Source organism: Carassius auratus, unplaced genomic scaffold (genome assembly GCF_003368295.1).
Source record: "Carassius auratus strain Wakin unplaced genomic scaffold, ASM336829v1 scaf_tig00216865, whole genome shotgun sequence".
Lineage (NCBI taxonomy): Eukaryota > Metazoa > Chordata > Actinopteri > Cypriniformes > Cyprinidae > Carassius > Carassius auratus.
The window spans coordinates 758251-780133 of record NW_020528776.1 but is presented as its reverse complement, the minus strand read 5'-3'; the positions used below and the strand labels follow the sequence as shown (position 1 = coordinate 780133).

Here is a 21883-nt window from a genome sequence, read left to right as displayed (position 1 = left end):
TACCGGTCCTGTAGCAAAGTCCTGGTACTCAGATGGCCACTCATGGTGGCCTCCATACAAAGACTTGGACCGGTTACTAAAGAGCGTCAGGTTGATGGAGGCACCACAGCCAGATAAGGGTTGGACCAAGCATCAGGCCAGAATTCTACATGAGTCGGGTAAGCAAGTTAAAATACACTTTAAATAAACATTAAAACAGATGACAAAATTACTAATACATGATATTCCACAGCTTAAGGTTTTCATGAATTAAGTTCACATACTTTGATAATTTCAGCATCATTTGACAACATTTCCAAAAAATGGAAAAGGGCATGCTACACTTCTGACATCTCAGAATCTGAAAATTCTATAAAAAGAATTCACAAGTAAGTTGTAAAAATACATATTTCACTTTAAAAAGATACATTGAAAAGTAATTTCAACAAACAGTAATATTCAGTCTTCTGAAACTATAGAAAGTTTATGTGAGTAACAGATAAATTTATTTACTTATAATCTTGAATTCAGCCCTACCTTTTCACTCACAATTAGTAACCAGCCATGTTCAGTTTCTAATGCAGGGCTCGACATTAACGCTTTTCAGCTTGTCCGGGACAAGTGGATTTTGTGAAGGGGCAAGTGAAAGAATTGTACTTGACCGACAGGACAATTAACCTCATTAAAATTTGAATAAACAATAACTAGGGCAGCACGGAAACTTTGGCGAGAATGACTCTGATTGTATTACTTTCAGTGTAAACTCTGGTTAAGGTCACATAAGTTGAGGCTCGTACAGCCTGTCTGACTCGTGGAGAAATCAAAACTATAAGCGCAACAGCACACACAAAGAAACAAATGTGAACAAACATAAATATTGTAATTCCATCAGGTGCGTGATTTCACATAGAGCAGCTGTTACTACACAGAGCCGTTGATCACAGACATGCTGTGCAAATCCTAGCATATAATGAACTTGGATTTGCGCAGCTGTGTCTGTGAACCATGGCTCTGTGTAGTAATAAGCTTGCTCTATGTGAAATCACGCTACTGATGAAATTTACCGCTGATTAGAGAACCAGCTTTACTGAAGAGATGTGCATTAATCATCGGGCCGATATTATCCGTGCACCCCTATTTAACAAAGTCTATACTAAAATTTATTTTAGTCCACCAACGTTAATCCAGTCATTTATCTCCGGTCTGGTTTAATTGTCGGACTAAAATCACAGATTTTGCAATATGATTGGTCAGCCTGCCATGTCAATCAAACTTTCCTGCAAAGGGTCAATTTTGCCAATTTTTTTGCCACATTCACGTAAGAAGAGCTTTTTTATATATATTTTTGGCCTTTTCCTAACCTTCCTGGGTTATTGTAGCGGTTGTCAGAAAACCTGTATATAGACCACAGAAAGTAGTATGCACCCTTTTTGGAGTTTGAATTGGAAAAGGGAAATTACAACTGTATTTGTTGCTTTTTTTTTTGTTTTTGAATTTTTTTTTAAATTGACAAAACATGCTAGTTTTATTAACCTATATAATCCATTTTTGGTAAAATAATCTAATTCCCTGATTTTGCTCTTTAGAAAGAAAACATTCTCATCAGATGATGAGCTTCATGAAACCCCCAACAAAAAAAGTTAAAATGAATAGAGACAAAATCCACCTACACCAAAAAATCCAGCCCGCACCAAAAGTCCCGCCTGCACCAAAACCTCCAGCACCTCTAAAATACATCAAGACAAAAGGTAAAAATACAATAAAACAGTTAAATTGACTAAGGCATAATAGTGTGTGACTGCTGAGTGCTATTCTTTTTCAGGTCCTGTTGTACGACCTCTGCTTACAACAAGCAAAGCAGTGAACTCTTTCAGCAATTGTGAGTTTTAAATTGAGAAAACTGATATTTGTGGAATGTTTTGTTCCATGCTCAAGAATGTTCCTTAGCCATGGTAAGATCAATGTATAGCACAGGCTCTCGTGATTTGTTGGTTTACATCACTTTTCTTTTTCAGCTTCACCCAATTCTGTTGCTATTTTAAACAGTTTGGACAGAACTACTATCATTACATTCATAACTTGAGGATTTACATACTAATGATGATTTAATAATAAACATTTGGTTTGCCAATTAGAAGTGATAGCATCTCAAGCTTTAATAAGGCTTTGTGTAGTACAAAATCTTGTTTTGTGAGGCAGACATAACATCTACATACCAATTCTTTCAACAGCATTTGTTAATCACCACCAAAGGGCCATGGAGAAGCCAGAGCCAGGCCCGTTTTGAGACTTTCCCCAGCTGTCAAGGTAACAGGGCTCTACATGAGTACTGTAAACACAATGTAAAAGCTGTAAATTCACAGCATTTATGAAAACTCAAAAGTCTGACTCCATAACAGGGTGGGTCAAGTTTCCGATTGCTGAATAAATAGATGACATGCAGTTTGTAAACTTATTATTCAAGTTGATTTTCTGATCATATTTTTATTCCTTTTAATGAATAAAAACCAGCCATTAAAATGAATGTGTCATGTAAAAATTATTTAAAATTACCAGTTCCATCATTCTCAGCTCCAGATGTTCCCATGAGCTTCTCCCAGGCAGATGAGCCACAAGATCATTGGGGTGAACACTCACCTGACATTCAAGGTAAAAAAAACAAAAAACAATTAGTATTTGGTAAAAGAAAACAAAAAGGACAATTACTGTACACACATAAGGTAATTCAGCATGTTATGTACAATCTGTCAGAGAATGCATTTTCTTTGCTGAGACCTTCAAGTTCCAAGCAAGAAAGAACACAGCGTAAGTTGTATGACTCACTTTTGGTAAATACTGTAGGATTTCATCTAGGTTTACTATAGAAAATGTGCTCTTGTTTAAAGCAAAAAATTTAAAGCTAAATAAGCTAAAATACAAAGAAATAGAGAGCACAATTCAGTTGAAGCAGCAGAATGAGTACCTTTTGTAATGTCAATGAGCTTCTCTCATTCAGACCGCCAGCTGGAAACTTGGGAAGAACACCCATCTATCACTCAAGGTAAAAAACATTCATTAGTATATGGAGGAAATCAAAAACACAATTGCAAATGAGTCATGGCCTAACACAACCTAATACAGTTTTTTTCACTTTTTCTAATTAGAGAACAAATTCTCTGCCTTAAGACTCTCTCAAGACCAAAGACCATCAACCACACAACAAGGAAGAATGCAAAGTAAAAAAAATAAAAAAAGTCAATTTCAGTCATTACTAGGGTATCACTAAAAGGGGTCATATGCTATTTTAAAGACCATTATTTTGTATATTTGGTGTAACAGAATATGTTGACATGATTTAATTTTGAAAAAACCATTTTTCAAATACTGTACATTATTGTAGTTCCTCTATGTCCCGCCTCTCTCAAAAACGTCATTTTCAACAAAGTCCCTCCTTCCGTCAAGCACAGGCTGCTCTGAATGGCCAACTGACCCAATGCATTGTTATTGGGCGAACATCGCAAGCACTCGTCGGAAATGCAACGCCCCTTTCCATAATTGCAAGCTTCATCTTTCAAAGTAAATATCAAGACTGTTAATAATGTCCTTCGTTTTACCATCAGTTCAAGCCCGAAGGGGAACAGAGTCACGTGACAGACACAGTGATGATGCAGTACACAAGCCACGGTTAAGACAGCTTATGTGCTATGATTTCTGACAGTCTGTTTACTCTGCTGTGATGTTACCCTCACACACACACGTAATCACACAACATGTTACTCTACGCTGCGCAAAACTCTGCATTTGAACAGTCAATAGCAAACACTTAAACTATTAAGAAAACATACTTAAAGTAGCTGATTCAGAATAAGCACCAGATTCAATTCAAGTTTATTTGTAATTTTACTATACAATCGTTGCAAAGATTGTCATAGCAAAGTCGGAATTTACCTTTTTTTTTGTTTTGTTTTTTTAATAGCGCACAGCCAGCCTTGTACTCTCCTAGGTTCACAAAACTGTCATCCATTAAATGTGTTGTACAAATTTGAACATCTGGGCTGTTCTGTTGTAAATAAATCTTAACAATGATTCCTCATTGCATATACTTTCGGAAGGCCACATAAAGAGCTTTTGCTTCGAAACACAAAGCGTCTCCCTGACATGACTGCTTTAACACTAACTGCGGTTCGTGAAACCACACCTTTTTTTTTGAGTGAACATTTGGGCGGCATTACGCAAATATTTCCACATCTTGACGTAGATGTGTAGGGGCGTGTTTGAATGAGCCGTTTAGCATGGTCTGGATCAGCCTTATCTTTTAGATAGAATAAATCCTTTAGTGGGAGACTTTAAGCTTTGTAACTCTGTAGATCTTATACATGTACAAATACCTACATAACACACTGAAGAAAAGGAAAAATAGAAATCACATTATATGACCCCTTTAGGAGCCCTTGAGCCAGATTTACTAAACAGGCCAAATTAGCATTAGAGCACAATTCCATAAATTTGCCGATGGGAGGGAAAATTATGCGTGCAATTTACTGACAATGCAAACTTTACAGAACAGACAAAGCCAGATCATTCCCACAATAACCAGTGCAATCTACCAAGTGCAGCGCAAATTACCACCTGCTTTAAGAAGTGCCTTTTTTGGGCATTAAAAATATAGCAAATACAAATAATTTGAAGAGCACAAATGTTATTAAATCATTGCGTTATTCATCTTAATACTCACCTCCCATAAATTTTGTGTCTCAAAGGAAAACTACTACAAATGCATATTCAAGGTTAAACGCAAAAACAACTGTCCACATCTTTTCAGCACTAATACTTTACTGCGCCTCTTTAGTAAATCCTGACAGTACTATTTTAACACCAAAAGAAGGTTTGTGCTGGTGCAAGCTGTTAGTAAATCTAGCCCATATTGTATCAGTGTCATGCACTGTCAATGTAGCAAATACAACTTACCAACTTCACCTTTCTTAACTCCAGCTGTTCCAGTGAGCTTGTCCAATGAAAATGAGCAAGAAGAGGCTTGGGGTGAACACCCATCTAACTTTCAAGGTAAAAAGAACATTCATAAACACATGCAGTAAACACATACACTGCAAATTAATAACACTAGGTTCATTAACATTACATTTTCTGTACAATCCATCAGAGAACACAATCTCTGAACAAAGATCCTCAAGTACTCACCAGCCAAGAACAAATAGTAAGTCATTTGTAATTTTTTTTTTTTTTGCCTGTTGACAGCATCGTTGCTCAAAAAGTATGTGTATCATCAGCCTAAGGCTTTAAGCATGTAGCCATATCTTCAGAAACTCAATTTTTCATGACGTGTTAGTTTAATCACATTTAAGAGCTTTATGTGCTTGCAGGTGCTTCTGGTGTGAGACGATGGAGCTGCATCACTAATCAATGTACACGTACGTTAAATTGAAGTGCTTAATTTGTAAAATTATACATCTTATAGTTCAATTAAAATACTCTCCCAGATAAACTTACTGTGTTGCAGCTGTTGAGAGGACAATTCTGGAGGCACTTAATGAACTGGACATGAAGATCAATCATCTGACTTCAGTGGTCCAGTCCCTTGCAGCAAACAACCGTTCCAGTGCTCCAGTGGTGGACAGCGAGGATGAGGTCTTTCCTCTCACAACCATGGAGGAACTAGACAAACTGGAAAGAAAATTATCAGAGAAAGCAATGATGCAAAAGATGGTGAAAATCATTGACATTTGAAGGTTTAACAGTTGCAATGAAGTAAATAATATCTATTATATACCCGGTTTCACAGACCAGGCTTAAGGCTAGTCCCAGACTAAAATGCATGTGTGAGCTGTCTTAACTCAAAATAACTTGCAATAACATTTTTTACAATATGTCAGTGCCATTGTTTCATCTCAAGATGCACACATGCAGCATTTTTATAAAAGCAAAATTAGGACCTATAGTCCTGATTTAAACTAATCCCTGTTCTGAGCTCAGTAGTAACTGATTACATGCAATCTGGATTACGTAAACAGATTCTAGTAAATAAAGAACTTGTAATTATATAAAATTACATTTTATAAAACTCATAATCAGACTACAGTTACTTTTTATGGATTACATGATTAAATATTTACAATATAGTAATAGATTATTCTACATTCGATTATTAATGTTTAAGAACATAGCATCTGCATCAACACATTGATTTTTACAAAAAAAAAAATTGTCGTCTGATCACCTAATATATTTATTTAAAAGTACTCATGAGATTTTAAAATATATATATTTTTTTTTAATAATTAAGTGTCACATTTCTATGTTCTTTGGTTCTGCGACACTGGTTATGGTCACATGACATGCAGGTAAACAAATTAAACTTTTTTTTTAAATGCTTTATTTTAATTTAAAATCTTTTTGTGATTTAAATAATTATTAGCTTCTCATTAATTGAACTCACAAGCCTCCTACAGTTCATTCACAAACACCAGTTTGAGAAAACTTGACATAATATATTATTTAATGCATTTCATGCTATAAATAACAACAATTAAAATATATTTACTTACTCTTTGTATTTTTATGTCATATGGTACTTTAAATATCCTATTTAAATTTGATAGACTACTTTTAGATTACTTTTGACCAAACTCATCTGATTACATTATTTAAAACGTGTAATGTAATGGCTTTCATTGCTAACTACAATTTTCTAATGTAATTTGGAATCAGTAACAGATTACAATTTGTGAGTAACTACTCAGCTCGGTCTGTGAAACAGGACCATAATGTTTGGGCATTGTCTATAATGTTTTGAAATGTGTTTTTATTTTTAAGGTGAACAGCTTATCCATCAGTGGAGGACACACACTGAAGAAAACAATATGGAGAATATGCTCCAAGGTGTTTGGTCCTGTAGCCAAACAACTAAACTGGTGTGGTAGGGGAGAAAAGCGAGGGATCAGGAAAACAAACATAGGAGCACTCCTAATAGGTAAATTACGTCCAAAATGTTTTCCTATGTACAGTGTACGGGGAACACTTTAAATTAAGGTTCATTAGTTAACATGAACTAAGAATTAACAATACTTCTACATAATTTATTAATCTTAATGTTAATTTCAGCATGAATCAATGCATGCATCAATGCATTATTAAAATCATACGTTGTTCGTTAAAGCACGATTACCCCTCGTGAGCTTTTCATACAGATTATTAGGCCTACAAAACATAATATATATTATGCATGTGCCTACCAGCAGATACATGCCGTTTTAACAGTGTAAAACGCGGTTTCATACTCACAAGAGCGTTTTAGAAATGTTAACTTTTGTTTTACGATTAACAGTTAGGCTGTGACGAAGAACTGTTGATGAACCACAAAATCAGCTGTTACCGCCACTTGACTAAACCACAGAAACAACTATTCGTCAATATTAAGCTAATACTTATCTGTTTAATTTACTTTATATAAAAATCAAACGTACACCACACATATTAATGACAATGAATCTAGCTACGTACCTCAGTTTTCCCGCGGCGATCACTTCCACGTGCGCGTCGATGTGATGATTTGTAAGCACATGCGCAGTACTGATGAGGAGTCGACTCCAAAAGAGTCGATTCCTTGAATCTGACCAGCCCAGTTTTCGAAGTAGACTTAATATAAAATTATTAATATTCAACTCAGGCTGTGTCTCCACTAATCTGGGAGTCACTCTAAAAGAACCTGAAACCGGTACCAGTTTAAAGTTTTTATGACTGAAGCAGAATTTCAGCACCACTGGAAATGAACAGTGACCAATCAAACAGAAAGCACAGACATGAAACGTTCTACTTGTATGTTATATTAGCCTACATCACGCTGAGTGGCATTAAAAACAGTAGACAAACATTAATTGCACATCAATTATCTATATTAATTAGATAATATTAAGGCAGGCTAATCATTCTCAGCTAGTAACTCGCATCGGGATCATATGAACAATTAAACAGACATAAGACTAAATAAATGTCTTATTTTACATTATTTTGCGCAGTTAATGCATAATTCTTAAATGGATTTGTTTGGATCGGCATGCATTTATCTTACATGACTAATAGAATAATGAATAATTTAACTGATACTGATACAGACATTATAGCTTTGGGGAAGGACGGATGTTGCAATCATTTTTTATAGTTTGCTTATCATTGTCTAAATTCATAAGAGCCCAGTTTAAAAAAAACATATTTTGAGGATTTAATTAAACAATAAGTGAAAAAAGTTTTATTTGTTAAACTTATTTAAGTTTTACCTTTTAACATGCAGGAGCAGCTATGAAGAATCCCGTGCTTCCGTCGCCAACTGAAGCAGAGGCTGAAAAACACATTAAGGATTATCTCCGCTTGGCCCCAGGGAGAATGCCTTGTTAGTCAACTTGATTTTTTGTTGTTTGTTTGGTTGGTTCAGGATTAAAATAATAATAATAATAATAATAATAATAACATAAACGACTGCTTATTTTCATTCACTGTTAATAAAAGGATACAAATCATTCAACAGCATGTTGTGTTCTTTCATTCTGAGTGGAAAATACTTGGGGTTAGTTATTATACTTTTCTCATATGTGAAGACGCATGCATAATCAGTGTAACTAAAGCTGTGATCAATAAAAGGAAATATGAAGGAACGTATAAAATCGTACAATTAAGAACGACGTCTATGCTATGTAAATCAGATGTCTAATAGACGTAACATTCAAATATTAAACGTCTGTAATACGTCTCCCGGAGATCGCTGGAACATCGGAAAAAGACCTCTATGCGACGTCTTCCAGATGAGCAAACGCCCTAAAAACGACGTCTCCCAGATGCAAAAGCATACATCGCACAGACGTCCCCGCGACGTACCTGTGCTATCTGGGTATGTAGCTTAACATGCACTTTTTAATAAAAAAATATATATATAATTTGGGGTGTCATATTAATGTACAACAAAGCATAAAAAATTTGTAATGGTTCCGAAAAAGTTCAAAGGACATGGTGTCACACCAGAGGACATGGTACAAAAATGTAAAAAAAAATCGAATAACATTGCAGCTTCATAACAGGTCCGTTTAGGTCAAATAAATGTGTGTATGTATCTATATTACGTGTCCTAAAATATTATGGGCGTCCAGTACTCAAAATAGTTTTAGAACCACTGACCGGTAAAGTAAGGTGATCTGCCAGGACGTGTCTTCAGAAAATGGCACATCTGGTCACCTGGTATAGGCCATATCTGGCCCACACACAGCAAGCCACGACTCAAATTAAAGCCGGTTTGTCGCACACGGGCCAGATCTGGCCCACACACAGCGAGCCACGACTCAAATTAAAGCCGGTTTGTCGCACACGGGCCAGATCTGGCCCACACACAGCAAGCCACGACTCAAATTAAAGCCGGTTTGTCGCACACGGACCAGATCTGGCCCATAAACAGCATGCCACAACTAAAACCGGCTTGATGTGTGTGGGCCAGAGATGGCCCATATAACCTCTGCCGCTGCCAGAACTGAGCCAGATGTGCCATAGTTGGCCCAGATGAGGCCCGGATATGTATGCTATCTGGGAACGCACATGCCTCTGCATGTGAAAGCAAGCATGTTGATGCAGTGAAGCATAAGCAGATATGCAAAAACGAGCAACAAAATAAATACAAACTGAATGAAAAAGACAAAGCAAACACTTTTAATTGCAAAAGATGTGGAACGGAGCATGCATCATGCAGGGTTTCCCATTCATTAATTTGTGGCGGCCCGCCACAATATCACTATTTAATATGGGTACACTTGTATTTTATTGTAGAGCTGCGCGCTGCTTGCTCCCTCCCTCTCACAAACTGACAACGGAGGCACACACGAATAGCCCCTCCTCTTCGAACACGTTCTGAATCAAAACATGAGCATGCGTTAGTTAGAGGCACTGATCTATAATATAGAATATATATAGATCAGTGGTTTGTGGCAAACAAAAGAATCTGTTCTACGACATTGGTTACTTTCACTTTCTTTTTAGCGTGATTTCTGGGTGGAGTGCTTCAATTAACGGCAGAAGGGAGTTGTATTTAAAGGGAGTGTGTCATACCTGAATCAGAAGCGTCATTCGTTTGTTTGCACATGAGGGTAACCCGTATGAGTGATAGTTTACGGTGGAAAGACGGCTGCGTGTCAATGAGCTGTTTCATGGGTTTGATGTCTGGTGCGTGACTGAAGCATTGCACTGCCAGATCAACTTTCATGAGCAGTCCTGAAGACAAGGAAAAACTGCTTCTCCACCTATCTTGGTGTCTGGTGACCCGCGATACTCATTGGTGCCTTCAATACCTGCAAACGTGGTCAGTACCTTTGCGCCGCCATTACACACACTGCAACACACGCACGCACCAATTCACAAAGCTTTCATATTCGCACATTCTGTGTGCTTAGTGTTTTGTTTATATTTGTTGTTGCCCGTTAAAATTATTGATGCTGTTGATTTAATGTGTGTGATTTAATGAAACTGAATGAGATGTTCATCCAATGTTTTCTTTGTTCTCTCTTTTTCTTTATTTTTTTATGGACATTTTTGTGAATGAATGTGGACACGAATCTGCAAACGTGGATTAGCGTGACGCGGTCGGTTTCTGGCAAGGGCACGGATTCCGGAGAGAGGCCACTAGTGGGACCGTGTGGTCATTTCTTATTTTTATTTTTTTGTCCATTTCGTTTTCTGTGTTATGATTTTGAACATATGAAAGAATAAATATCCTGATGACCTTTAGTCTGGGATTATTATTATTTGTTGTGTAACAGGTGGTTATTTTTCTGCTATCCTGGGTTAAATTAATTTTTGACAGGTTTAATCCTGTCTGGCGCCCGAAGGTTTTTTTCTTTAAAAGGATTATTTAAGTTAGGGCGCCTACCACTGTTATAGGTTAGAGGACGGATTGTTTCCGATGCTTAATGCTTATTACCCCAGCGAAGATTCCAGAATCAATCCGGAGTTGAATGGTTAGTAATGAACACTGTTGCTCAACATAACTCTGAGAAGTTAGTCTATGTTAAGCGCTGTCGCGTTTCCATTACAGATTCGCGCAAAACTTTTGTGTTTTTTTCTAAATATCGATAAACCACTATTGCGAAATGACGGCGTTTCAATTAACCAATGTTATGCGACTAAAACGTCCTTTTTTTTTTTTTTTTTTTTTTTTTTTCCTATCGCGATCAGTAATTCCAAAAATCATGGCAACGGACGTTGGTAGGTTTATTTATATATTACAGCCAACAGACTAGACATAATATTATTATTATTATCTCCAGGTTGGTGTGTATTGGTTTTTGTCCACCTCAATCTCCAGGTGTGTGTGTGTGTGTGTGTGTGTGTGTGTGTGTGTGTCAGAGTCTGTGCGTGTCCCCATCTCCAGGTCCAGTTTGGTGTGTGTGTGTGTGTGTGTGTGTGTGAGTCTTTTTGAATGTTTGAGTGTGTCAGTAAGTTAATGAGTTTGTGTGTGTCCATCTCCAGGTGTGTGTGTGTGTGTGTGTGTGTGTGTGTGTGTGAGCAAAATTTGCAACAAGAAGTCTGTGGAGCAGTCATAGCATAGAAAGTGTAGCAATGGCATAGCAATGTAGCAATAGCAATGTCTTTAAAGGGATAGTTCACCCAAAAATGAAAATTCTATCATCGTTTACTCACCCTCAAGTTGTTCCAAACCTGTATGAGTTTATTTGTTCTGCTGAACACAAAGGAAGATATTTGGAAGAATGTTTGTAACCAAACAGATCTCGGTCCCCATTGACTACCATAGTATATATTGTGTTGGTAATGGAAATGTGTACTTGTCACAAAAAATACATTATATATATTACCCGTCCCCGGTCCCCAAACACCACACCACCGCAAATAGAATCTAATTCTGTGGGAAACACTGTCATGCAATTGCCCCCTATATGGCAAACAATGCAATAACTGTGATAAAATGAATCACTTTGCTAAGATGTGTAATTTTAAGAGTGCATGCGGTTGATGATGACGTCACAGATCAGAGACCTAGTCTGTTCGTTGGTGCAGTGCAAATGCAGACAGGGAGAGATGAATGGACAGTTGACTTGAAACTGGAGCACAAACATGTCAAATTTAAACTTGATACTGGTGCACAAGCCAGTTCATCCTGTACAGCCTCCTGCAAAGAATTGGAAAAAAGAACATACTCAGACCCACAAATGTGAAACTGTCAACATACACAGGAGACAAAATACCTGTGAAAGGAAAGAGTAACTGGACGGTGAAATATAAAAAGAAAAACTCAATCAGATGCTAAACCAATATTAGGAATTAATGCATGTGAACAAATGGGGCTCATACAATGAGTGATGGAATTGAGCAAAAGTGAAAAGATGGATATTTTCACAGAGTATGCTGATGTGTTTGAGGGCATATGTCGCCTGGAACACACGATCCAAATAGATAAAAATGTAATTCCAAAAGTTCATCCACCCAGGACAATTCCAGTGACCCTGAGAGAAAACCTAAAAAAAGAATTGAACCGAATTGAAAAACTGAAAAATAACAGAAAGGATTGAAGAGCCCACACAGTGGATCAACCCCATAGTGATTGTGGAAAAGTCTAACTGGAAATTAAGAATATGTTTAGACCCCCGAGATCTCAACACAGCGGTAATGAGAGAACACTAACAATTACCAACAGTAGAAGAAATAACAAGCAGACTGTCAAAAGCAAAATATTTTACAGTGTTGGATGCAAGTTCAGGTTTTTGACAACTCAAATTAGATGAGGCCAGCTCTTGCCTTTGTACATTCAACACTCTTTTTGATCACTTCAGATTCCTCTGACTCCCTTTTGGGGTCAACTCAGCGCCAGAAGTTTTCCACAGGACGTTGAAACAACTTTTTGATCGAATTGAAGGTGTTGAGACATACATTGATGATATTTTGATCTGGGGAGAAACAAAAGCACAACATGATTACAGACTGAGGCAAGTGCTAGAGAGAGCAAGGGTCAAGAAGTTCAAGCTGAATATGGAGAAATGCAAGATAGGCCTAGAGGACATCAAATATCTTGATCACTTCTTTGCAAAGGATGGTTTGAAACCAGATGAGACCAAAATAGAGGCTGTCAGAAAAATTCCCACTCCAGAATGCAAAAAGGATGTGGAGAGATTTCTAGGCATGGTCACTTACCTTGCAAAGTTCATTCCAAACATGTCACAACACACTGAGCCTTTGTGTGTACTTACCAGAGATGATGTTGCCTGGCAGTGGGAGGAGGAACATCAGCGCGCATTCAACAAATTGAAAACAATGCTCATTGGTGCCCCCTAGCTCAGATACTACGATGTCAGTCTGCCAGTAACACTTTCTGACGATGCATCTAAAAGAGGGCTGGGTGCTGTTTTACTCCAAGAAGACAATCCAATGGCTTACGCATCGAATGCATTGACTGAAACAGAACAGCGTTATGCGCAAATAGAAAAGGAGATGTTGGCGATTGTGTTTGGAGCAGAGCGTTTTCATCAGTACGTTTATGAAAGAGAGGTAGACGTACAATCAGACCACAAACAGCTGGAAGCAATAATGAAAAAGCCGTTGAGCAGCGCTCCAGCTAGAATACAGAGACTGTTGATGAGATTAGAAAAATATCAAGTGAACGTACAGTACAAGCCAGGTAAGGAGATGTATATAGCAGATGCATTATCCAGAGCATGCATACCTGAGACCGACTCTCCTGATAAAGAAATAGAAGCTCAAGTGCATATGGTAATGTCAAACCTACCTGTGTCAAATGAGAAACTAAAGGAAACTAAAAAGGATGTGATTCTGACAAAACTCACAGAGACAGTGCTAAATGGATGGCCTGAAATGAGGAGCCAAGCAGCAAAAGAAATACAATGATATTGGAACTTCAGAGAGGAAATCTCAGTTGTGGATGGATTTTTTCTTTCAAAGAAGAATGGCTCAAAGTTCTAGCATCAATGAGAGCAGATATGCTAAAGCGAATTCATGAATGTCATCTTGGCATAGAAAGCTGCAGACGGAAAGCGAGAGATGTGCTATTTTGGCCTGGAATGTCACAAAGCATAACAGAGTTGCTAAACAACTGTGATGTGTGCAGCACATACCAGAAACGCCAAACCAAAGAACCATTACATCCACACAGTGTTCCTGAAAGACCCTGGCAGAAAATAGGTGTTGACTTGTTTACCTTTGACCAGGGCCGTGCACAAACATTTTGAGGGGCAGTGGCCTAAACCAAAAAAAGGGGCACTGAGGGGGTGGTTGCTTGTTAACACAAATTTTCCAATTATTACAAAATGTACAATTAAAAAAGAAGACAGTACACGCTCAAAATATCTTCCTGTTCTGCATCTGTCTCTTCCCTCTCTGTCTCATTGTATTGCCTTTCTTTCTCATTCTGAACTTTTTCTGTCTCTGGCTCAGTTCCAAGACCTTCACTTTTACTCCGTTGAATTGATTCCGAGGCATTTTCATCTTAATATAGAGAATGAATAACAAACCTGTTACAATCATATTTTAAATACAATTGTTAGGCATTAGTGCTAATTAAATGTATGTTCTTGTAATATAATTACTCTTCCATTCAAATAATTTAATGTCTATCTTTCTTGTTATAAAACGATGTGTTAGTCTCATCTAAGACAAGTGATTATAATGGGAGATATACTTACAATAATTAAACAGACAAACTGTCTGCTAACTGTTCTATATGATGATTTACCTGCTGGCTTGCTGGAGCTTTGAATCCATGTTTGCAACGTTGAACTGCCTTTAGCAGCCTCCCTTCTCTCTTTCTCTCTCTGTCTGTCTTCTTTTTTGTGAAGGCATTGTTTTTTTGTTTGTTTTTTATGGTTGTCTTGTCTACAAAGTGTGCCAACAACAGAAAATTTAGTTATTTGTATTAGATCTGATCTGATCGAGAGTACAATTATAATTTGATTAGACAAGCAGCTTCTTAGAATGTGGATATGTTGTACAAGTTGTTAGCACTAGTAGAAGACCAAGAGCACAAAACATTACCGACATAAATACAAAAAAAAAAATGTTAGCAGATTCAACCACCGTCTTGCATAGCCTACGTGTTAATGTGACAGCTTTCGTGAAATGTCGTGTTCACAAGCGCCGCAGACACATACTGTGAGTGATGCTGCGGAGTGCGGAGCGAGCGGGAAAACCTGGAGCGGATTCGCGGAATCAACGGAATGCTTTGAGCGGAGCGTTGGGGAAGGGGCACCTCAGTCGATGAGGGCAGAGGGGCAGTGGCTCTGGCCACCGGGCCACCCCCCTGTGCACGGCCCTGCCTTTGACCAATAGAAGTATCTACTCTTAGTGGATTATCACTCCAAGTTCATTGAAGTCGAGTGGCTGAGAACAGAGATACAAGATGCACAACAGTCGTCACCCATCTGAAGGCACAATTCGCCAGACATGGAATTCCTGAAACAGTAATTTCAGACAATGGGCCACAGTTTAGCTCACGTGAATTTCAAGTATTTGTGAAAGAGTTGGAATTCTTGCACAAAACCTCAAGCCCCCATCATGCACAGTCGAATGGAATTGCGGAAAGAGGAGTACAGACTGTTAAAAATATGCTAAAGAAGGCCAAGGCTGATGGAAAAGATCCTTACCTGTCTCTGCTAAACTTGATAAGCACACCCATGGAGGATATTGAAGCATCTCCAGCACAACTGTTGATGGGTCGAAGACTAAGAACAAGACTTCCGATGACATCAGAGTTGCTGAAGTCTAGCACAGTAACTAACCCAGTACAGCAGGTGTTAGAAAACAGGCAAAATATAAGCAGAAGGAATATTTTGTTCAACGATCCAAACCTCTTCAGAAACTCCAGGTTGGTGACAGTGTAAGAATATGGCATGAGGGCACATGGAATCCAGCTGAAGTTACTGGAAATTCTGAGCAGCCAAGATCTTATGTTGTTCAGACACCTAAGGGAAAGGTGTACAGAAGGAACAGAAAGTTTTTAATGAAATCAAAAGAACAAAGTGACACACCAAGGAAGGACATGGAAAATCAAAATCTGACTGAACATAAGGGTTGTGACAACACAGAGGAAAAGCAACAAATGGAAACTTAAACATGAAAAAGAGATTTCAGTCCCACTGAGCTCCCAAGTTTACCTGTGAGATTTGCCAGTGGACTAATAGTCTCAAAACCAAGAAGGCTTATTGAGGAGTAGTTCTATGATTTATTTTTCCTTAAGTTAAACAAAGCCACAGTTCAAAGGACAGTGTTATGTTAAATGAGAATCTGACTATGTTCTAAAACCTGGAAAAATAAAATGCAGTTGTGTTATGCTGCGTTCACACCTCACCTCTCCGAGATACTTTCAAGGACCTATCTGATAGGTAAGACTCAAACCACTGGAGAGTAGTTCCTGAGATGCCCTTTGTCAGAAGTGTTGACGGGAGGATCTGGTGGTTAACCGTGTCAAGATATATCAAACAAGATAAATATTGAAAATTTGAATACTACTGTTGCCAGTCTTAGAGCTTCAACAGCTGAGAGCAAGGCAGTCTCAGTTGAATGTCCACTTCTGAAACCAGATTGGTTGCTGTCAAGAAGGTTGTTATGTGTGAGAAAGGAAGAGACTTGGTTGAACATAGCTCGTTCAAGTGTTTTTGCAATGAAGGGAAGAAGGGTAACTTTTCTGTAGTTCTCTAAAAGAGATGGGTTGAGGGTGGGTTTCTTAAGTAGCCTGTCTAAATGTTCATCTTTCTAACAAGGTGAAAAGAAAAGGCTGTCAAAACTTTTTTTGAAGATCAGTCAGTTTCCTTCAGTCATAATATCACATAAACTCCTACATCCAATTTAATATTTAGGATTTTCTTTGAATATTTGAGCATTGAGAACATTGATTGCTCTTTCTGTCAAATATTTTCTTCACTGACACGTCTCTTCTCTTTGCATCTGTCTTTATAGTATCCTGTCTCTGGCCTCTGTTAACATCCTGTTTACAACCACTTTTGACACCCTATATGCCACCTTTACAAATCATATGACTTAATTTGCTTGCCCGTTACTTCTTTAAAATAAAATAATATCAGATGTTTGCAAAGAATTAGTTAAAAAAAACATGGGCCGAAGACTTAGGCTACTTAAAATGAGCAGTGCTGAGGGTGTTCGTGACCAGAACTTGTTTAGAGCTTAATTTTCATTCAATAAGGTACAGTGTGACTGTTTCCCTTCTGATTTCTTTTTTTCTTTTCTTTTCTGCAATTACATTAATACAGCATACATACTATAATTAATTAATAATTACTTAAATACAGAACATCCACAAGAAAAACCAAACACACAGAAAAGCCTTCTCAGCCGAGACCCAAAATTAAGACCTTCTTGCTGTGAGGACACAATGCATCTCTTTGTTGTCAACTCTAAACTAAATGTCAGTAACGTCAATGATTTAATATGAAATGTTTAGAAACCTTTAAAAAGCTGAACTGGGAGAAATGGGATCATGAGCCTTTATTGTTTTTCAACTTAACTACTAAGGTATTTTTAACTGTGTGGGAGGTGTAACTGGAGCAGTTTCTTCACACTTACCTCAGAGCTTCACTCAACCACTACAATACACACCGACAGCGCTCAGCTCTCCAGCTCTTCTGTCACTTTCAGCTTTCAGGAACTTAACAGAACATTTCTGCTGTGTTTAGTTTACATGTCAACTTTTCTGAATTCAGGTCTCTTGTTATTTGAAGAAAATGTTTAAGAATTTAATTTTTATCTGTTTGTGCTCATGGAGTCTGGCTGGTAAGTATTTTTTTTTTATGGCTTAATTCATGCATATTATAATTTTTCCAAATGGGCATACTTTAGTTATCATTTATAGCATTCACTTTAAAGTTTTACTAATATAGCCTACTAAAATGTTGTGTTCATGATGTATTTTTTTTCTCTCACAATAGGCATTGAATGGTTTAATTTATCACACATTATTGTATTAGTCTATACAATGAAATTATTGCAGTTCAAATCTGGTAAATCTGCCAATTCTGTACAAATATATGTGTTGGTTCATCAGGTGTGTTTGGTGTTGATGAATTGAAATCCGTGTCAGTGATGGAGGGAGATTCTGTCATTCTCCACACACATGATACTGATATACAGAAAGATGATCTGATAATGTGGAAATTTGGACAAAACAACTTTCTCATCGCTCAAATCAACAGAAAAAACAATAAGAGCAGTGTTTATGATGATATTGCTGGTGAGAGATTCAAAGACAGACTGGAGCTGGATCAGACTGGATCTCTGACCATCACAAACACCAGAACCACAGACTCTGGACTTTATAAAGTCACCAGCAGCAGATCAGAGACACTGTTCAACATCTTCAATCTTACTGTGTATGGTGAGTAAAGATCTTTTGACAATAATCACTGTCATAATTATTGAAAATGTTATTATAGAATTATTAGGGCTGTCAAAAATAGCGCGTTAACGACATAAATTAGTTGTTTGTTGTTAATTACGTCAAATTTTTTTACGCATTTCACGCATGCGCAGTGTGACAAATTATTCAGGTCTGGAAAGTATCGTCGATCTCTGAATTCTCAAGATAGTAAAAAACAGCGGCGAGCGCCGCGACAAAAACACCGAAGAAGCTTAAGGTTTTGCCCCAGTTACTCTCAAATACATTCATGCCAAGCTCGATAAACAGAGACGGCTTTGGTAGTTGATACGCTGGAGCTTCTTCCTGTTATAGCGTCCTGTGTTTCACACTGCACATGCGCAGAACGCCTAGATGCAATGCAGCGAAAATTACAGCTGTTTGGAAAAGCATATGCATTTTTACTTGGTTTTACTGGCACTTGAAGCCTTCAGAACGTGAAAATATCGATCCTAAATTATTGCGGCAGAGCAAATGAACACCTCCCAAAAACAAGAGTGCCCAGAGTGTAGAGGGCGCATGTTTGTGTTTCTGAGTTCATTCTTTCGAGTTTCTCTATGCATTATTTCATAGATATGTGGCTATATTTAACCACAGGTTCACCTAAAACTCTTACACTATCTGTAGTTAAATGGCATGGTTTGATATAGTGCTCAGGTAAATTTGATCTAAGTAAATGTTAAACTTTTGAAATTCAGAAAAAAAGAACCACATGTTGATGAATCAATACATGAAAATGATGTATCTGTGTCCTGTTATTTATCTTTTGGTATGCATTTCAGGAAAAAAAAAATGGTTAGGATTCAGGTGTAATTGCAAATAGTGATTAATCCTGATTAATCCACTGAAAATTCAGATTAATTCAATTAAAAATTGTAATCATTTGACAGCCCTAAAAATTATATATCATTATTATTATTTTATTGTATTATTATTATTATAAAGTGTCTCATATATATATATATATATATATATATATATATATATATATATATATATATATATATATATATATATATATATATATATATACACAGATACATTTAGTCATTTAGCAGACGCTTTTATCCAAAGAGACTTACAAATGAGGACATTGGAAGCAATCAAAATCAACAAAAGAAATTAGGTACTGAGGTCCGGTTAAAACCATTCACAATAAATAACTAACGACTCATCAATAAATACAATAGATATAATAATACAAGCCCATATTAAGGGTACAGTCTCTCCACACACTAAAACCCCTAAAAAATTTGCAGCATGCTAATAAAGTTAGTGCAATCTAATTTAGGACAGCAAGTTTATCAATTCTGCAGTTGGCAGTGTTAAAAAGTCTCACGGCTTCGGGATAGAAGCTGTTTTTTAACCTTGATGTTCTAGCTCTGATGCTGCGCAGCCTCCTGCCTGAAGGAAGAGGGTCAAATAGAAATAGTCTATTGGCAGGGTGAGATAAGTCTTTCATCATACTTGCAGCCCTAGTCTTGCATCTGTTGATGTATATATCTCCAATTGCAGGGAGACTACAACCGATTACTTTCTCTGCCGTCTTAACCACACGCTGTAGGGCCTTCCTGTCTGTTACAGAGCAGTTTCCATACCACACTGTTATACAAGATGTTAGGATGCTCTCCACCACACATCCTATAAAAAGATGATAGAACTGTAGGTCCCAAGCCAGCCTTTTTAAGCCTCCTCAGAAAATACAGCCTTTGATTAGCCTTTTTTACCAGACTATTACAGTTGGATTTCCACTTTAAGTCATCATTGATATGTACTCTTAAATATTTGTAGCTGGAGACAACTTTCACCTCAGCCCCCCAATATAAATGGGCAGAGGGTGCCAGTGCAAATAGATAAACAGAGGCGTGACGTGTATTCTTTTCGGCTCATTAAAAATGAATCTTCTGGATTAATTGAAAAGGTTTGATAAAACTGCCTGGAAGACCTGCCAAGAGAGAATTGCAATAGTCCGTGACATGGACTATATATAATATCAGAATTGCCAAGTATGCTTACGCATACCAGGAATTTGTTTTAGTGACATAAGCTTCCAGTACACAGAGACAACAGCACAAAGAAAAAAAAAGAAAAAAAAGAGATTTACAAATTGGCAAATAAATAAGTGTATAAACAATTGTGCTATAAATGATAATGGAATAGGATTGAGTGAGATGCAGGAATGTTCTAGGATGGAGGGTTAACAAATAAATATAAATTTCTTAAAAGTGACTTAAAAATGAAGACATTTGTAATATATATATATATATATGTGTGTGTGTGTGTGTGTGTGTGTGTGTATATATATATAATTGCACTATGTCACGGCTTTGGTACTTTCTGTATCAGATATATTCTGCATTATTTTTTAAGGTCATCTGCCCATTCCTGTCATCACCATTTACTCTAAAAAAAAACCTTCATCTTCGTCATCATCATTATCATCATCAGGATCATCGGCGTCCAAATGTGCATTTATGTGTTCGTTGGAGAATGTGAGTGATGTGACTCTCTCCTGGTACAAAGGAAACAGTTTATTGTCCAGCATCAGTGTTTCTGATCTCAGCAGAAGTCTTTCTTTACATCTGGAGTGTCTGGATGATTTCTACAGCTGTGTGGTGAACAATCCCATCAGAAACCAGACCACACATCTCAACACTCAACTCTGTCAGACATGTTCAGGTATGTCTGTGGTAGTACGACTATATCAGTGTTTCACATTAATAGACTGCTGTAATCTGTCTATATCCAACTGGCAAATACTTTTAAACTTTTCTTAATGACATAAATGTTGTTTTATCACATTGCTTTGGTGATGCATCTGCAAATTAAATTAAAAGTGAAATTGTTATATGGATTAAAGCAGTTTAATTAAAGAAGTATGTAGTCTCTCACACTGGGAGGATCCAAGCGAAGGGCACACTGTGCACACGAGCAGCTCAATGTCTGGGGTTCTTGATATTGAAAATGGTTTGCTCTCAAAGTCAATCAATCCAGTGCATTTAACTCTAAAATGTACAAACATATCTTACAGGGGGCCGTATATATATTTTAATCACATTCATTTCCTCTCTCAGAAGTCTGTATCCTCTGTTGCGGTTCTACTGAAGCTGTGATCCGATTGGCTCTTTCTGCTCTGGTGGGCGTGGCTACTGTTGCTATATTGGTTTATGACATCAGATCCAGAAGTCTTCAACAGAAGAAGAAACAGCAGACATCAGCATCACACACTGACTAATCAGATCTTCAGAAGAGTGGATATGTTCTGGAACAAGTGGTGACATTTGACTTAATTAAGTAACTACTTTTTTTTCACTTCAATTGTATTTGTCGCACTTTTCATAATGCAGATCTTTCTAAAGCAGCCTTACAAAGAGTAGTGCCTTACAAATGCACTAAAATTAATCAGACAGTCAATAAATATATGTGACCCTGGAGCACAAAACCAGTCTTAAGCCACTGCTGTATATTTGTAGCAATAGCAAAAAT

General features: G+C 37.3%; 2 protein-coding genes and 1 long non-coding RNA gene across 3 annotated transcripts; all 3 read left to right on the top strand.

The window, feature by feature from the left end:
* Window positions 1-16: 16 nt before the first annotated feature.
* On the top strand, window positions 17-1640 carry LOC113099142 (uncharacterized). Its single transcript, XR_003289305.1, has 3 exons — window positions 17-158; window positions 278-368; window positions 1566-1640. It is a non-coding gene; the product is annotated as an uncharacterized LOC113099142 (long non-coding RNA).
* A 618-nt stretch (window positions 1641-2258) lies between these two features.
* Window positions 2259-8497, top strand: LOC113099141 (uncharacterized). The gene is made up of 11 exons (XM_026264231.1): window positions 2259-2286; window positions 2551-2628; window positions 2731-2784; window positions 2975-3019; window positions 3123-3194; window positions 4951-5022; window positions 5120-5173; window positions 5340-5387; window positions 5477-5682; window positions 6790-6946; window positions 8264-8497. The coding sequence occupies exons 2-11, from the start codon at window positions 2565-2567 to the stop codon at window positions 8365-8367; spliced, it is 876 nt and encodes a 291-aa protein (XP_026120016.1). The 5' UTR covers window positions 2259-2286; window positions 2551-2564; the 3' UTR covers window positions 8368-8497.
* Window positions 8498-16747: 8250 nt separating this feature from the next.
* On the top strand, window positions 16748-21883 carry LOC113099112 (hepatocyte cell adhesion molecule-like). The gene is made up of 4 exons (XM_026264196.1): window positions 16748-17757; window positions 18029-18358; window positions 20768-21076; window positions 21472-21883. The coding sequence occupies exons 1-4, from the start codon at window positions 17709-17711 to the stop codon at window positions 21630-21632; spliced, it is 849 nt and encodes a 282-aa protein (XP_026119981.1). The 5' UTR covers window positions 16748-17708; the 3' UTR covers window positions 21633-21883.